Genomic DNA, 16,671 nt, shown 5'->3' with positions numbered 1-16,671 from the left:
GCTGTCTTTGCCTTTATAAAGTAACCTCCTGCCTCTGAGAGCCTTATGTTTTTCCTCTCCTATTTCTTTTCTCTGTTGAACCGATGGACAGTTCTCTCTGCACGATTCCAGTGTGCCCAAATTTCATTTACCACAGTTTAGTTAAATAACACCAATTCCCCAACAACACAGTTCAGATTTCGGTCACCATGAAGTATTGTGAGTAATTGCATAAAATAAAAACTTCTCTGCCAGCTCTTCAGTCCACAGATACGTAATAACACATGTGCATCGTGACCATGACTGGTCACCTCACTGCTTTTTCAGTCTGTTGGTGGTTGGTCACAGTGCAATTCATTTCGCCCTCAGACAGCAAAGGTGTGGTTGTATTGCTTCCTTGCCTCTGCTGATAAGCCCACATGACACATTACAGAAATGGATCATTGAAAGAGGGACTTGGTCAACAAAGATGAATTGCTAGAAGTGAAACTGAATGCATCGAGGAAGATTTGAAAATGATGACAGCAAAGTGAAGCTAGGACAAGGCCTAGGCCTACATGAAGCTATGGTACACTGCATATTGAAAAGTCCTATGAATGTCAAAACCAAGGTTAAAGTCGCTTCAACACCTTTTAATGTAAATCGCACTGGGAACAGAAAGCTGCTTGTGATTTAAATGATGGCGCATTTACTTCTACTTTGTTTGTAAAAACAAACAAAACAAACCAAAACACCTCCCATCAGTTTGGCTAACATTCAGGCCAAAGTGCTTAAGTTATTAGTTGCCTCATTGAAAGAAAACAGTTTAAAAAGGAGATTGAGGAAGGACTTTACTGCCAGTAAAGGATGGTTTCAGCATTTCAGAAATCATCGTGAATCGACTAACGTTAAACTGTCTAGGGAGGCTGCTAGCGTGGATAAGAAAGCTGCTGTGAAATTCGTACCCAGATTCCAAAGATTAGGTAAGGCAGGTGTTAATGATGATTGTCCAGAGAGACAACCCCATCAAGAACTTACACAACTAGAGACGTAGGACCACGAAGTGATCATGAAGGACATCAACATAGATGAACTCTCTCGTTAGGAGGCAACACAGAGTGTTAAACCTATACTCACCTGGCTGGTTAACTGTGGCCCGGGAATTAGGGTCAAGAAAATACAAACATGGGGGCCCGGGTACAATCCTGGGGATGAGGGCGAGGCCGCATCAGCAAGCGTTTCACCCTAACGCTTAAATGTGCTTTTACGTGTCTGCGGGGCTAAAAATGGGGTAGATCAGCCTTAGCTTAGAAAATGGCATCTTGCCAGAGAGGGAGAAACTTAGAAATGTTTATTCTAATCCCTGGCCTTGTGAGATTTAAGCTCAATATACTATTCAGAAGTTAAATGAAGATAATACAGTGTTTCAGAATAGAATGACAAGAAACATGACCCTTGAGAAACATGGGAAAACTTGTATTCTATGAATTTAGGTTTTGCATTCTCCCTACACTCTCTGCAGCTCTTTTTTGTAATCGGTATCTACTTTTCTAAGAATATTGTAGGGGGACAGCAATTAGCAATGCTAGTTTTTCCTGATTATTTTGTAGCCCTGTCTATAGCAAAATTTGAAAGTGTGTCAAAATAAATTCAAGGTGTAAATTAGGAATTACATTGTCTAAATGCCTCTCCAAGTTTAAAAATGAGGTATATATATTTATAGCTTGAAAAGCTTGAATTTCTAATTCATAGCCTGAATTACTTTTAACAAAAGTAATTTGCAATTACCGTTAGCTCTTTGATGAAAAAAGAAAGTTAAGAAATTTTGTTTAGTTTTACATTAGCTAAAAAAGTTAAGTATAAAAATAAGTAATATATGTTCATTATAGAAAACTCTCCTCTTTTTTTTTTTTGCGGTACGCGGGCCTCTCCCGTTGCAGAGCGCAGGCTCAGCGGCCATGGCTCACGGGCCCAGCCGCTCTGCAGCATGTGGGATCTTCCCGGACCAGGGCACGAACCCGTGTCCCCTGCATCGGCAGGCGGACTCTCAACACTGCGCCACCAGGGAAGCCCAAATTCTTCTATCTTAAAAATCACTGTCATCTGGACTGCTATTAGCTGCTGTTCATCGCTGTGTCCTCCTGGGTGTTTTTAGCCCCCTGGTGCTGCTCTAATAGCTGGTGCCCTATTCCAGTGAGTCATAATCCGCACTGTAGCAGTTGATGTGTGAATCCAACTTTCCTAGAGTCATTCCTGTTAAAAATTTTCGCGAGTAGAATTTTTTTTTTCCTATATATCACAACTTTTCCTCCCCTTTAACATTGTATCGTGAACATTTGCCTATAAAAATAGAGTTTTTCCTCCTTTGTGAGTTGCCCACTTAAGGACTTTGCCCTTTTCTGTTGGTCTTCATCGTTTACTAAAGTTTGTAGTTACTCTCTGTTAGTTCCCTTCTTTGACTCTTGCAAACGCTTGGATATATACCTCATTATCAGAAACTGAAAAAAGAAAAGGCTCACTGCCTTTCTTTACTTGGTAGTAGGAAAACATACTCATGTTTTTATGAGTTAGAATGGAGTAGGAAAAACTTTGGTAAGTGATCTGGTTTAAATATGCTTGCTTGGACCTGGAAGTCGGGAAGGTACCTGACAGACTGGAGACGGGCAGATGCACAGTACTTTTGGTACTGGCGGCTGGTGCTGGGCATTCATAAAAGAGAGCTGCTGGAGGTACCTGGTTGGTGTCACCAAGCCTCCAGACTTGGTGTTGCAGCCAGACTGCATTAATCTTAGTGCCACGTAAGGATCCAAGACTTACTTAAATAAATTTAAGCAAATATTTCCAAGGCCCAAGTGATTATTATTTTTAAAAATCACATTGATTTTGAGGTCAGAGAAGCTTCATGATTTGACTCTAAGACGTGGATGTATCAACAAATTGATTCGAATATTCATATGCATGTGCAGACCTTTTTGGGAAGGGCAGGATCCAGTGAAAGTGCTGCTTCATGAAATCTAATCCCAGTCAACTGATTCATTATGAATAACTTGAAGCATTTTACTCTTGTAGTTTGTAGAGTAACTCAGTGTTTATATTCATACCCAGTAGTTCAGATTCTGAGGGTCCTTAGTGAATCGGGTTAGGTGGGGAATATTTGTCCAAGTAAAGATCAGATTAAAGAAGAATGATACTAACATCTTCTACATCTTAATATGTTTAAAGAAGTGAAGCAGTGTTTCTTACCACTTGCTTGCAAATCTGATTTTAGCAGCTGTCTGATAATGCTTTTCTGCTTTAGTACTCACCTTTAACTGGTAGTCCCAGCTCAAGGTTATTCCAACTGTTTGTACTCCTATTATTATTTTTTTTTAATTTTTTTTTTGGCGGTACGCGGGCCTCTCACCGTTGTGGCCTCTCCCGTTGCGGAGCTCAGGCTCTGGACGCGCAGGCTCAGCGGCCATGGCTCACGGGCCCAGGCGCTCCGCAGCATGTGGGATCTTCCCGGACCGGGGCACGAACCCGTGTCCCCTGCATCAGCAGGCGGACTCTCAACCACTGCGCCACCAGGGAAGCCCCAACTGTTTGTACTCTAGAGGCCTGCGTCACTGTACTTTGGATGATTCAAAACTGCATGTTGTTCTTTCCCTCATTAGCACTGTTTGTACAAATCTTTTTGGTGCTGTGTGTTGACACTGTATGTTATTTACACAGCTTTATCTGCCTGATTAGACTGAAAGCATCTTGAGGGTAAATACTTACGATTACTGTTTTTAGTCTCAAAGCACGTATAGCACCAGATCTTGCACCAGTGAAAGTTTAAACATAGATGTTCCCCTTCAGCATCTTGTGTTTCATTTATAAACATGCCAGTTTAACAGGAAAAGAGTAGTGGATCTAGGCAGTGAGTAGTCAGTCTCATGGCTGACACCTGCTTCATAGTGTGGCCTGGTACAGTTCCAAATATGTCAGAGACAGTCTTGTCGTTAAACCTTATTAAATATGTAATTGTCATCTAACTTAATATTTTTTCTTTCTTTCACTGGCTGCAAAGCATCTTTAGGTATAGTTTGTTTACTTTCTTTACGAAAGTCTCTGGGCCTAGGGCTTGATGTTACCACTGACTTCCACAAGATGGCAGACTAAACCCATTTTTTGGTGTTAGGTGTTTGAAACCATTTTTAACACACATGCTCGTGCTCTCAGTTACTGTTAAAAATCTTTTTTGGAAAAAAAAAATATCTTTTTTGCTTTTTCTTTAGATGGGCGGTATCAAACCGAGAAATGCTCATAGCCCAGAACAGCTCCTTGGAATTTAAGCTACACAGGCTCTATTTTATTAGCTTGTTAATGGGTGGAACTACAAATCAACGAGAGGCATTACAATATGCGAAAAATTTTCAGCCATTTGCCCTGAATCATCAAAAAGGTGAGTCTAGAGTCAGCTGTTTTTAATGGTTGGAACAGGACCATGGCCGCCACTGGAATTTAAGTTTATCTTAACTAGATCTAATATACATTTGCTAATAAACTGAAACAATTGTAGATGATAAATCACTTACTAAAAAAAGCTTCTTGGCTGGCTCTAGAACAAAAAGCATTAAAGCCTCTTAATTGAAAAGTCAGAGAGAGACATTGCATTTTGGGGGATTCTACAGTAACCTAAGAGGAGACAGAGAAAACGTAAAGTATTCACTTGCATCCCCCCACCGTACTGCTGTTATGGCCACGACAGAGTGTCTGAAGCTGCAACAGGGCAGCAGCAGTTACCCCCAGGTGTCAGTGTAGAGGGACTGACTAGTTTTACAGCCAAAGATATGTGATGACCCCATTTATGACATTACTATTACTTCTGTAGATAATGGTAATTATACTATGCTGTGTATAAATTATAAGTTCAGTATTTACTGCTTCCCTTTTCTTCTTCTCTTTCTCTGTGCTGTTTCTTTAATAGAAACCAAGCTTAAGTACCAGAATTTTAAAAGACATTGTCAGTAAGTTATTTTATGCCATGTCAGCTGGGGGAATTCTTGCCTTTTTCAATGTATTGCCTGAAAGCTCTGTTTCAGGTGTGATCATCACACCTCCAAATTGCTTCTGCTTTTGTTTAGACATTCAGGTTTTGATGGGAAGCCTCGTGTACCTGAGACAAGGGATTGAGAACTCACCATATGTTCACCTGCTTGACGCAAACCAGTGGGCTGACATCTGTGACATCTTTACACGGGATGCCTGTGCCCTCCTGGGGCTCTCCGTGGAGTCCCCGCTCAGTGTCAGGTATGGAAATTGTCCTGTTATTGAAATGTGCGTTGCATTGGTTAGTTCTGCTTAATTTGTTGTCTAGTTCGTGACGTTTAAAGCTGAGAGAACATGTGTCTTTCTGAAGAAGAGTACAGTTGGTATTTCAAGAGATCATCACAATTGGCAGTGACCTAGTTCTAAGTGTGGTCTGTGATCCTTTGGGGGGTCTCTGAGAGCCTTTTCCACTGTGTTCACGTTGTGGGGTAAACTGCTCCAGCCTTAGCGCAGATCGGGGCAGTGGTCCCAAACCCCACAAGGACTGGCTGTATTCCTCATCCACCACACACTTGCAGATATTTTAATTTTACTTAAGACTGTTCTTGACAAAACGTTAGAAGTCACTCACTTTATTAAATTTCGACCTTTGAATATACATCTTTTTAACATTCTGCGTGCCCAAATAGGAAGCTCAGATAAAGCACTTCAGCTCATGCCACATCATGAGACAGTATGATGATTGTCTCAAGAAAAAGCATCTGTATAATGTTTGAGTTATGAGCTAAAAACTAGTTGCTTTTTTCCTGGAACACAGTTTTCACTTGAACACAGTTTTTACTTTTACGTCTTAGAAGACAGACTGTAGTTACTCAGACTCAGGTTTTTGGCAGGTATTTATTCAGATGAATGAATTAAGCTTGTCGCGTCAGGGAAAGCAACTGGTGGTATCTTTTGCTCCAGTGGTAAAATTCAAGATTGTAAGCTAAAATAGAAAGTTGGGAAAACTTGAACCGGCCACTGTGAGCTTGACAGTTCCCCAATGCTTAAAGACATTTCTGATGAGATTGGTGGTAATAATAATGAATTTGAATTTTTTGATATTACATAATGAAATGTGCTAACACTTGGAAGATCAGTAAGATCTCACAAAATCATGCATGAGTAAAAGATTCATTCAGAGTCCGAGACCATTGGGTTTTAGTGGAGCAGGGTACGAAAAGTACAATGGCAAGGATTCAGATTCCACTTTCCAACTAACATTTAAAAAAACTAGTACTTGTTGGGACTTCCCTGGTGGTCCAGCGGTTAAGACTCCATGCTCCCAATGCAGCGGGGGGAGCGGGGGCTGGGTTCAATCCCTGGTCAGGGAACTAGATCCTGCATGCCACAACTAAAGATTCCACATGCTACAACTGAAGATCCCGCGTGCTGCAACCAAAGACCCGGGGCAGCTAAATTCAAAACAAAACAAAACTACTATTTGTTGAGTTTTGGTGTGGCATTAAAGAAGACTATCCACAGTTACCTGAAAAGGTGGTGTAAGTGCTACACATCTGTGCGAGGCTAGATTTCTTTCACTTACTTCAACCAAAAGAATACATTGCAACAGATTGAATGCGGAGGAAGTCGTAAGAATCCAGCTGTCTTCTGTTAAGCCAGACGTTAGAAAGATTTGTAAAAACGTAAAGCAATGCTGCTCTTCTCACAGGTTTATTTTTGGTTTGGAAAATACAGTTATTTTTTGTGAGACTGTTATTTATAACATGTTTTTTATTTTTAAGTAAATTAATCAATATTTTAATTCTCAGTTTTAATTTCTAATACAATAAATAATGATAGGTATAACCCACAAAATTAAATGCTCTTTGAGATCCTTAATGTTTAAGCCGGTAAAGGGGTCCTGAGATCCAAAAGGCTTAAGAACCAGTTTTAAGATATAACTTTTTGGGGACTTCCCTGGCGGTCCAGTGGTTAGGACTCTGCTTCCACTGCAGGGGGTGCAGGTTCGATCCCTGGTCGGGGAGCTAAGATCCTACATGTGCCTTGCTGCGCAGCCAAAAAGAAAAAAGAACCTTTTTAGCTCTTCTATTTATTTGGCTCCTCCAGTGTTTTGAATCCCTGCTACGTGCCAGGCATTGTGTGAGACACAGAGATGAATAAGGCACAGCCTGCATTCCACAGGGGCTCCACCTGAACGGGGGAGACAGACTCGTGCAGTTAAGTGTAAGGTGTGGTGGGGCTGCAGGTCTGGTTCTCTGGGACAGCCTCTGAAATGAGCGGAGACTCACGTGCAGGAAGTGTGCTGGGATCAGCTCCTGTGGGGAATGAAAGCAGCAGGGTCAGGCAGAGGGAGAAGCTGGACTGTGATCCAGTCTCACCAGAGGCCTCAGTCCACCCCTGCGGAGCTCTGGAGCTGCAGTGGCCTGTGGAGTTGTCCCAAATTGGTGCAACTTTTGTATCCTCAGGTGGAGCAGTCATCGAACGTGTCCCTGGTCAGGTCGCTTTCTCCAAATGAGGACAGTCCTGAAGGGGACTCAGTGGAGAGCTGACCGCCAGCACTTCTAGATGAGAAAGGTGCTTCTGCCCTGTACAGGGGTGATCTGGGTCTGGAAGGAACTGTGAAAGAAAATGTTTCAGAGTGTCATTAATGTTAAGAATGCCATTAATAGACTTCCCTGGTGGCACAGTAGTTGAGAATCCGCCTGCCAACGCAGGGGACACGGGTTCGAGCCCTGGTCCAGGAAGATGCCGCATGCCGCGGAGCAACTAAGCCTGTGCACCACAACTACTGAGCCTGCACTCTAGAGCTCGCGAGCCACAACTACTGAAGCCCACGTGCCACAACTACTGAAGCCCACGTGCCACAACTGCTGAAGCCTGCGTGCCTAGAGCCCGTGCTCCGCAACAAGAGAAGCCACTGCAGTGAGAAACCCAGCCACTGCAATGAAGAGTAGCCCCTGCTCGCCCCAACTAGAGAAAGCCCACGCACAGCAACAAAGACCCAATGCAGCCAAAAATAAAATAAAATAAAATAATTTTAAAAAAAGAATGCCATTAATGACTGGTAGGCAGAGCTCATTAAATCTGGTGGTTTTGTAAACTAAGACTGTGTGTGTGCGTGCACGCACGCAAAATAGGGGGCTTTGTAATGCTTTGAATCCAATGGCCAGGGTCCTCTGCACATAGCACGGAGTCTGGAGGAGTTGACGTTTCCTAGGACCAAGCTTTCTGACACCTGGCCTGGCATTAACATTTCCTCTTCTGCCTTCCCAGTTTCTCAGCAGGTTGTGTGGCACTGCCAGCTTTAATTAATATCAAAGCTGTGATCGAACAGAGGCAGTGCACTGGAGTTTGGAACCAGAAAGATGAATTACCTGTGAGTGCCATTTTCTGTTAGTTATTACCTCTCCTGTCATTAGAAGAACGTGGATGTTAAGGATTTTAAATGCCTGTCTTGCCTTTTAGTCAGGGAACATTACTGTAGCCTTTTGACAGGGGTTCTTTTATGTGTATGTAGACATGATTAAACAGTAGAAGTGGGGAGCTAGTACATTTTGGAGGCGCTGGAAGATCTTTCTTACCATTTTGACTTAGAGTGGCAGTGACAGCTAATGAAGGAAAGCATCAGAAGTGGGGAGGGTGGATATACTGTAGCGTGTGGTATGTTCTAAGTGCAGGTACTTAGCTTTTTAAAATATGAAAGCAGGGAGTCCACTTGATTTAGTTTTGTCTGGAACATTGATATTTATGAGATCATGGGCTTGTGCTGGTTATATTTTTCTAATACCAGTTAAAATAAGTGTATAGCTGTTAAAGGTCGTCGCAGTGACATCTGCGGTCATCAGTGGCCCTCCCGTGCTGTGTGTCCACCGTTGTCATGGACTGGGCCATGGTTTTAAATATCTGCTCCAGTCACTTGCCAGCTCTGTAACTTCTCAAAGCAGTGGTTTGTCCGTCTCTGAAATGGGGACCGTCCTTCTCTTTATGGGGCTATTAAAGGCTGGAGGTAACAGAGGGATGCTTAGAATAATATAGGACACATAGTAGGTAGTCAGGTTTTGTTGCCGTTGTGGTTATGACATGGAGCAATAACAAAGGTCATCGTGTGTGTATGTGTCCATCAGGCCTCTGACAGTAGGCACTGAAACTTTGACGGGAATTACCATTCCTGTCTTGACTTGGTCACAGATCCTAAAGGGCCAAAATATGCATTTGGCTTTTTGCTTTTTTTCTGCCACCCCTGTGCGCAGGTTTATCTGCAATTACCCTGTTCTTCCAGCTGGTAACTGTCGGTTGGTTGCCCCAGCTTCTCAGAGATCTGTCCTGATTAAAGGCGCAGGTGCACTGCCAGTCCTGAGCGTGGTCGGGACACGAGCAGGACCCTGCATGGCTGCTGCTCATCTGAGCAAGTGAAACGAACTTGAGTCTTCACTCGCTTTGCTGAGGCAGGTGCCTGCAAGAACCTGGCAGTTTCCCAGGTGTATTGTCAGTATCTTTGACACTTGCGCACTAGAGCAAAGCACACTGAAATCTGAATTCACCCAAAGCCCGTGTGTCAGGGTGATAAAACAGTTGCGGGGAGGGCGGTGGGGGGGATGATCTGGTCATTTTTTCTCGGGATTATTGTTACCCTTTGCCACCTTTCTTGAAAGAATCTGAGCAATAGACTATTATGTTGATACAGCCATTTTAGGTTTAAAAGGAAAGAAAACAGTAAGAACTCATGTTTGTGGAGCCTCTGTGCTGTGCTAACCACTATGCTAAGGTGGTTTCATAGCTTTTGTTTTGTTCACTGCAAAGAGAGAGAGCTGATACAAGTGCTGTGAGCTCAGATGGATGGGTTGCGAATTCTCCTGCTGAACTTTAATTTAAAGCCCTTGTTTCAGGTAGTTTCTCTGGACAGTTACACATAAAACATGGAAAAGATCTGGATCTGAAGCCCACACAGCAGTAAACAATGTTTAGTCTGCCTTTAAAGGAATTATCACGCTGAATTGCATCACCTAGCTAAGGGTGCTGTAAAAACAGTCAGGAGTCTCGCGGGTTTACTCTTCGATATTTGCTGATGGATTTTCAAGAGCATTTGACTTCTAGAGTGTTGCCTTGCCTTTGACTCTTGCTCTCAGGCAGCAGAATTTGGTTTGATACGTAGTGTTAAAAATAATTTAGAATTGTGAGGTAATACTTTGAATCCCAAAGACTGTCCATCTTTGGTTAGTTTAGAAGAGTGCTGTAAAAAGTTACCTTCAGATGAGTAGGTTTGATAAATGTTCTTTGCTGCAGAGTACGTTCTGACATGTGGATGGTTTTCTGTAATATAACTTGAGCCTTTTACCTTTTTTTAAAAACAGATTGAAGTGGACCTTGGTAAAAAGTGCTGGTATCACTCAATATTTGCCTGTCCTATTCTTCGTCAGCAAACCACAGATAACAATCCACCCATGAAATTGGTCTGTGGTCACATTATATCAAGAGATGCCCTGAATAAAATGTTTAATGGTAGCAAGTAAGTGTCTGACTTTTTCAGTGGCAGTAAAAAAAAAAAAAAAAAGAAAGAAACAAATACTCTTTTGGAACTTAGTGGGAAGATAAGTAACAAGGATAAATAAATGTAGCTAGAATTTAGAAAGAAATAGATTTCTTAACTACTTATTTAGTTTAGTGGGTGGTATCTTTTCTCAGTCTTTATTAGTCTTTGTTCATGAATTTATTGATTAGATTTATAACCGTGATCTTTAACTCTTAACTTTTTGGGTGGGTGGTACATTGTCATCCCAGCCCTTCCCCTCCCTTTTACACAAATGGTAGCATACTATACACTGTTCTGAACTTTGCTTTTTTTCACTTAGTGGTACACCTTGGAGATTTTTTTATGGTGTAGAAAGAGCCCTCGTTCTTTTTTAAAGCTGTAGATTATTCTGTCATATGGAAATGTGATGATTTATTTAACCGGCTCCCTGATGATGAACATTGAACTTTTGTTACTATAAAGTGAATTACCGTATCTATATGTGATTTATAAATTTGTAGAATTGTAATTCAACAGGTATATACATTTATAATTTCTATACATAATGAACCCAAACTTAAAAATACAGTCTCAAAACCCTATTTCTAGCTAAGGCAGCTGGAAAATTTCTCATTGGAGTTCATTTCAGACCCATTATGGTGAAGTCTTTCTTTTAAGAGAAGGCCCTGGAGCAGTTCATGTTCTTCCCAGAAACCCTGGGAGTGCAGGTAGGTGGTGACTTGAAGCCAGAGCTTGGTCGTGGTTCAGACCATGCTGGTTTCACGTGCCACTGCAGGGTATTGTGTGCCACGCCAGGGCACGTAGGCGGCTCTGGGTAGGCTGCGTGCCTTGTAGGCTTAGCAGCTGGCATCAGGGTTGCTGCATGTGAGTGGATTGTGACACCAGTACCTCTGAAAGTCATTTTGAGATAGGTATAAGCTAAACCTTGGAGAAGAAAAATTGGATTTACTTCTGAAACCCCGAAAGCAATTTTCAGAACAGTTGTCTTTGTTTTCAAAATAGTTTTCACTGATTTCCACTGAAGAAGAGCCTTGGAGTTTAGCGTCTGGCTTGGAAGGTGTTTCTTTGTGACCCTTCAAAGCTTGGCTGTTACATTAAGGGAAAGCACAGTTAATCCTCAAAGCAAAAAACAGACGTGTGTGTGTGTGTGTGTGTGTGTAATTGTTAAAGACTCTATAACTAGATAAAAATTGAATGCTCAGTACTGATCCTGTTCCTTGATTTAATGTTTTCTTTCTTGTCTTTAGATTAAAATGTCCATATTGTCCAATGGAACAAAGTCCAGGGGATGCCAAACAGATATTTTTCTGAAGAAATAACTTTAGTTTGCAATTTGTAAGTGAAACTGAATCGAGAGAACGTTCCATTTAATGCAGCTAACCAAGGACTCCCATGTTTATATAAGCTAATGCTCCGGAAACTTTGCCAACATTTTAGTGTGTACACACTGAGGGGAGTGCTCCAGATGAATATTATCATAGGGCTTTATTATATTCTTGGTCTTCATTTCTGATCAAGTAAATACACCAGCAGTTGTCATTCAATGCAGGTTTTTGTACTTAATTATATGGTGATTTTTTTACTTTTTAAGAGCAGAAACAGAAATTTACCTTCCTGCCATGTGTTTAATATCTCTCCTGCTTTTACTTTTGTCATTCTCCTGATAACTGTAAGCCTTGAGAATGTTTGTGAAAAAGTTTTATTTCCTGTTATGTGTACATAATTAAATGAAAATTCTTCAGAAAAAGTTTGAAAAACTGAATTGTGGTTATGAAACTAATTTGCAGGGGTCTTTTTGCTTAAGGAAGAGAGCTGTGATAGATTCCAAATTTGCTTTTTGATGTTTTCCTCTGCTCCAGCTCTCACCAAGTAGTCAGCAGACCTGCATCTGAGGTCTGCTTGTAGCCCCAGCAGGCTGCCTGTTATAAAATTCCATCACCAATTTATTAGCAGGTTGGTGTGAGCAGTCTTCCACTAGAACAGAGTGGAAGCAGTACTATTGTTTCTTTGCTTTTATTGCCAAGAGGTGCTTGTTTTAAAAGAGTGTTCAATAAAACAAAATTGTGACGTTAGAAGTGTTCTTAAGTTGATATTTGCTCTCTTGGTCTTGGTAGCCCTCTTCTGTCAAATCTGCTTTCAGGACTTGGCTGTTTATATTGCGTTTGTATATCATTGCAGGCACAGTGTTGCGTGTATGTATATATATATATATGTGTGTGTGTATATATATATGTGCACCAGCATCAAACATTGTGTATCTGGAGGGGAAGAAGCATGTTCCGGTCCTAAAATGCAGTTACCAGACTCATCACTTTCAACCCTTAAACTTAGAAGCTAACAGATTTTCTGTAGTGCAGAATATGTTCATTGCTGTTTTTATATTTGAATAGTATACTGTTCAATGCCTCTCTTCTGCAAAGCATATCATCTCACTGACTGTGAATCTGTATATTATTCTCATGGATACAGATAATGATCTTTTCTCTTGTGAGGTATCTTCATTTAATGCACTGTCCAGAAATAGCCATGCGTAAGAGTCTTTCTCTGGATGCTGAACTACGTGGAAAAGACTTCTGTGGACATAATTCTGACTTAAACCCATGAAGTTACTTCATTTTGAGAAGAATGTCATATGGAAATCACCAAATACTTTGCAACTCTGTGTCGTCTGACATGGAACTGAATACCAATAGAGGAAAACTTTCATGAGAAAATGAAGAAAGAAGAAAACACAGAAGCAAAGAGAAACGTGACGCTTCACATTTTAAACTGCAGATTGACTTCATTTGCGGGGGAGGGAGATACCAGATTTGGTGCTAAGTTAATTGGAAATGGGCAGCATTTGCTGTAGTGTATCCTAGCCTGGCTGGTTTATCCTGAAATGTTCACCTGAGGGAACGGGGATTTGTTTGTAAAGGAAAGGGGTACTGCTTGATTGCTGTGTGTGATCAGGCTGATGGCAGGAGGTACTGTGTGCTGGGGAGCTTAGCCAGGGATCGATTGGCCTGCCGAGCCGCCCGCCGTGCCCAGCCTCCGGCTCAGCCTCATGGCTTTCCTGTTGGCACCCTCTGTCCACTAACACAGTGAAGGAAGGGAGCAGAGAGAAGCTCCCTGGACTCCAGGAGAAGGTAGAGAACTCCAGGCGACACTCTGGCCGAGGATGTAAAATTGCTTTATTATGTATTTTTTCCTTTGAATGAAACCCAGAGTGTCTTTTTTTTTTTTTTTTTTACCTTTTTCTCGCTAGGCCAGATGTAGTTTTAGTTTTAGTTACAACTTCCTCTCACCTTTCCACCTCAAATACCTGCACAACATTTAGGCTTTACATAAGGTTGGGACAATACAGACATTGCTCCAGAGGCTGGTGGTAAATGTCTATTGGCGGCCAGACACTTCACACAGCTGGCTCAGGCCAGTTTCAAGGAGAAAATCAGGAGAGAGCTCTGCTTTGTCCCTCTCCCCGTGATGGAAATCCTGCTGACAGTTTTCTGTGCAGCTCATGAAACTTTAGAAAGAATATGCTTTAATGGAAGCATTGGATTTTACAGCTTCCTGTGCGAGGTCCTTGTGGTCCCACTGGGCAGGGTTAGGGCCAAAAATTTGAAACTCTATTGATCTGACAATTTAACATGCAAATGATGTCTTCTAACCTTCTTTAATTAAATGCATGGACTTCAAATTCACTGGTGACTAAATGTGAAGGAGAGAGGTGGATTTGAAGAGGCCAGACCTTAACCAAAGATGCTGAAATACAACGTGCTGTCCTTTCTGCTCTAGAAACACCTTCACCAATGGTGTCAGGACCATGTCATTACTGAGGCCGTCAGTCAGCAGTGCGGGAGGATGCGCTTCGTCGCTCTCTGCTTCCTCCTGCAAAAGGTCGTGAAAAAGAGCCAAGGTTTTTACAGTCAGACTAGTTACGTCCATTGAAAACAGAATTCCAGAGTGGTTTCTTAAATTTCTTTAGGAAACCATTTCCATTTACCAGTCATGGACAGAGGCCATGGGACTATGCTAAACCAGTAAAACCTTATCAGATTCTTAGATTCTGATTTAGAGCATCTGTGCTTTCAAGTACCATCTGAAGTGCAGTGGCTAAGGTTGTCTTTTGATCTTTTTTTCTCCTTTGTGTGATCATCACAAATGCCATTTCTGTTGCTTTAGTGGTGATCATAAGATGCTTCTAATACATAAATGAACGGGTATTGGTGCCTCTTGATTTTTAAAATTTTGAAGAAAAGAGCCACCTCATATTCATAGGGTGTGTGAGTATTTTGTGGGTGAATGAGCATTTGATTGAAACTAAGGAGATTATGAAGTAAATCTTTTGTTTTGATTTTTGTGTAGCAGCTGATGTATACAGAGACACTAAACCCCACGCCACATTTTGTGGGGGAACGAGGATCCTTTTTTCTCTCCAGGTAGTCCCACAGGTTATGCAGTTTAAGTTCAGTATATTTTACGCTGTGAGTTATTTTCCACCTCAGTGGTTTCAGCCTTTGGAACAGTAGATACTGCAAAAACCAGGAACTTTGGTTTATCTGCACAAGACAAGCTGCTGGTAGACATTAGCCCTCTGGTTTTCCAGCTCAACCTCTGATTAAGTGGATTGACAGTCAGGCTGGCCAGTCTACTTAGTCAGCTGACTCAGGTTATTTTCAGGGAAGGCATGGAGGCATGTTTGGTTAATTTCATCACTAGGATGTGTAAGGTGAAGACACAGACCAAATACCTTTAATTACTTAACTCTTCGTACATTATCTTTGGTAACACCAGAATGCTCTGGTCTTGGGGGCATGTCAGCAAGGAACACAACAGAAGGTTTGGTGCTTCGTAAGCCTGTCCAGCTGTGGCAGGTTTTATGTAGCACGGTGGTGTTTACCATAAGCAGGTACAAACTTCATGAACTGTTCTTAACGATAATTGAATAGATACCAAAAATGGAATGACAAATGTATTTTAATAGCAGATGAGGCAATTAGTTTTAGGGCGAGTTTTTCCGCTGTTGATTCTACTTCAAGACGTAGGGAGAGAAAACAGTTTCGTTTTCAAGACATTTCCCTCTACAGTTTGATACTGTAGTGAGCATATGCTTCACTTACTTCCAAAGAGGCAGAAGCAGCTGGAACTGGCTTATAGCACATGCTTTGTTTCACGTTATGGGTGATGACCTACACTCTTATTTTAATGTTCTCCAGCAAGGCAGATGTGGGGCTCACGAGGACTTAGTGCCTGATCTTTTCTTTGGGGAAGGGGTGGGAGTGAATGTATCGGGGATGGGAGGGAAGCTAAGAGAAGAAAATGGGAGCGTGAATGAGTGTGCATGTGTCTGAAATTCACCATTACCCCCACCTGTGTCTAGCAAGGAACAGGTATTTAATGTATTTTGCTCCTGACTGCAGTGTGCATGTATTTTTTTGCCCTCCTCCATGTTTTCTAGACTTATACTAAAAGGATTCATCAAATCATCTTGTTCAGATGGCTCAGGATTGTATTTCTTTTGCTTACCCTGTGCTCTTGGGTTCTATAGTATTTCTATAATTATGTAACAATAGTGTTGCACTGTAATCTATCATATAGAGCTATATGTATGGAAAATTTTGATCAGTTTTTTTAAGAAATGTATCCTGTTTGCAAAGGCACAATAAAGTTGCATCTTATAGACTATAGGCAATAAAGCTAACAATAAACCTTATTTAACACAAACCATATTCACATTCTCTGTTCATTCGATCTTGAGAAAAGTCTAGCATATCCAGTAGTTTCAGGGATATCATTTTAACTTAAAAGGTTCTGATATATTTAATTTATAAATTTCAGACTGATACAATAGAGTTTTGGAAAACTATAAGAAATGCTTTGTTAATGTGTGTATTCCTATGTAAAACACATGGCTTCTCCTGTGTATATTTTTAAAAATTAAAAAGAAATGCACATTTGAAAAGTGTTTTGTGGAACCAGTCTGTATAAATGTGACAGGTGCCAGAGGTAGGAGGGAGGGAGTATGGAGGTAAGAGAACATCGCTGTCTGTATTTGCTGAGGGTCTGCATGTGAAGAATTTAAGCAGGTATCTTTGTCACCATCTCATCCTGTTTCTGGGCCACCGGCAGTGTGAGAAGAGGAGGCGGCTGGGCACTGTCCCCAGTTTCTAAGGGGGGAATCGGGT

The 16,671-nt window shown here is 41.5% G+C and overlaps 1 protein-coding gene across 2 annotated transcripts in view; it reads left to right on the top strand.

Annotated features, from left to right (window-relative positions):
- RMND5A (required for meiotic nuclear division 5 homolog A) overlaps positions 1-16,462 on the top strand; it is a 61,332-nt gene extending 44,870 nt beyond the window's left edge. Inside the window, exons 5-9 of one of the 2 annotated variants that reach the window (XM_060027402.1) lie at positions 4,218-4,384; positions 5,067-5,232; positions 8,248-8,350; positions 10,326-10,480; positions 11,752-16,462. In XM_060027402.1, coding sequence (XP_059883385.1) covers positions 4,218-4,384; positions 5,067-5,232; positions 8,248-8,350; positions 10,326-10,480; positions 11,752-11,815 — 655 coding nt within the window. In that variant the 3' untranslated portion in view covers positions 11,816-16,462. Of the gene's footprint in view, positions 1-4,217; positions 4,385-5,066; positions 5,233-7,439; positions 8,059-8,247; positions 8,351-10,325; positions 10,481-11,751 lie in introns of those variants that run through there. The other variant, XM_060027403.1, reaches the window with a different exon arrangement.
- Positions 16,463-16,671: the final 209 nt, after the last annotated feature.

Source organism: Delphinus delphis, chromosome 12 (assembly GCF_949987515.2).
Source record: "Delphinus delphis chromosome 12, mDelDel1.2, whole genome shotgun sequence".
Lineage (NCBI taxonomy): Eukaryota > Metazoa > Chordata > Mammalia > Artiodactyla > Delphinidae > Delphinus > Delphinus delphis.
Note: the sequence above shows the minus strand (reverse complement) of the source record. Positions and strands in the feature narration are given on the sequence as shown.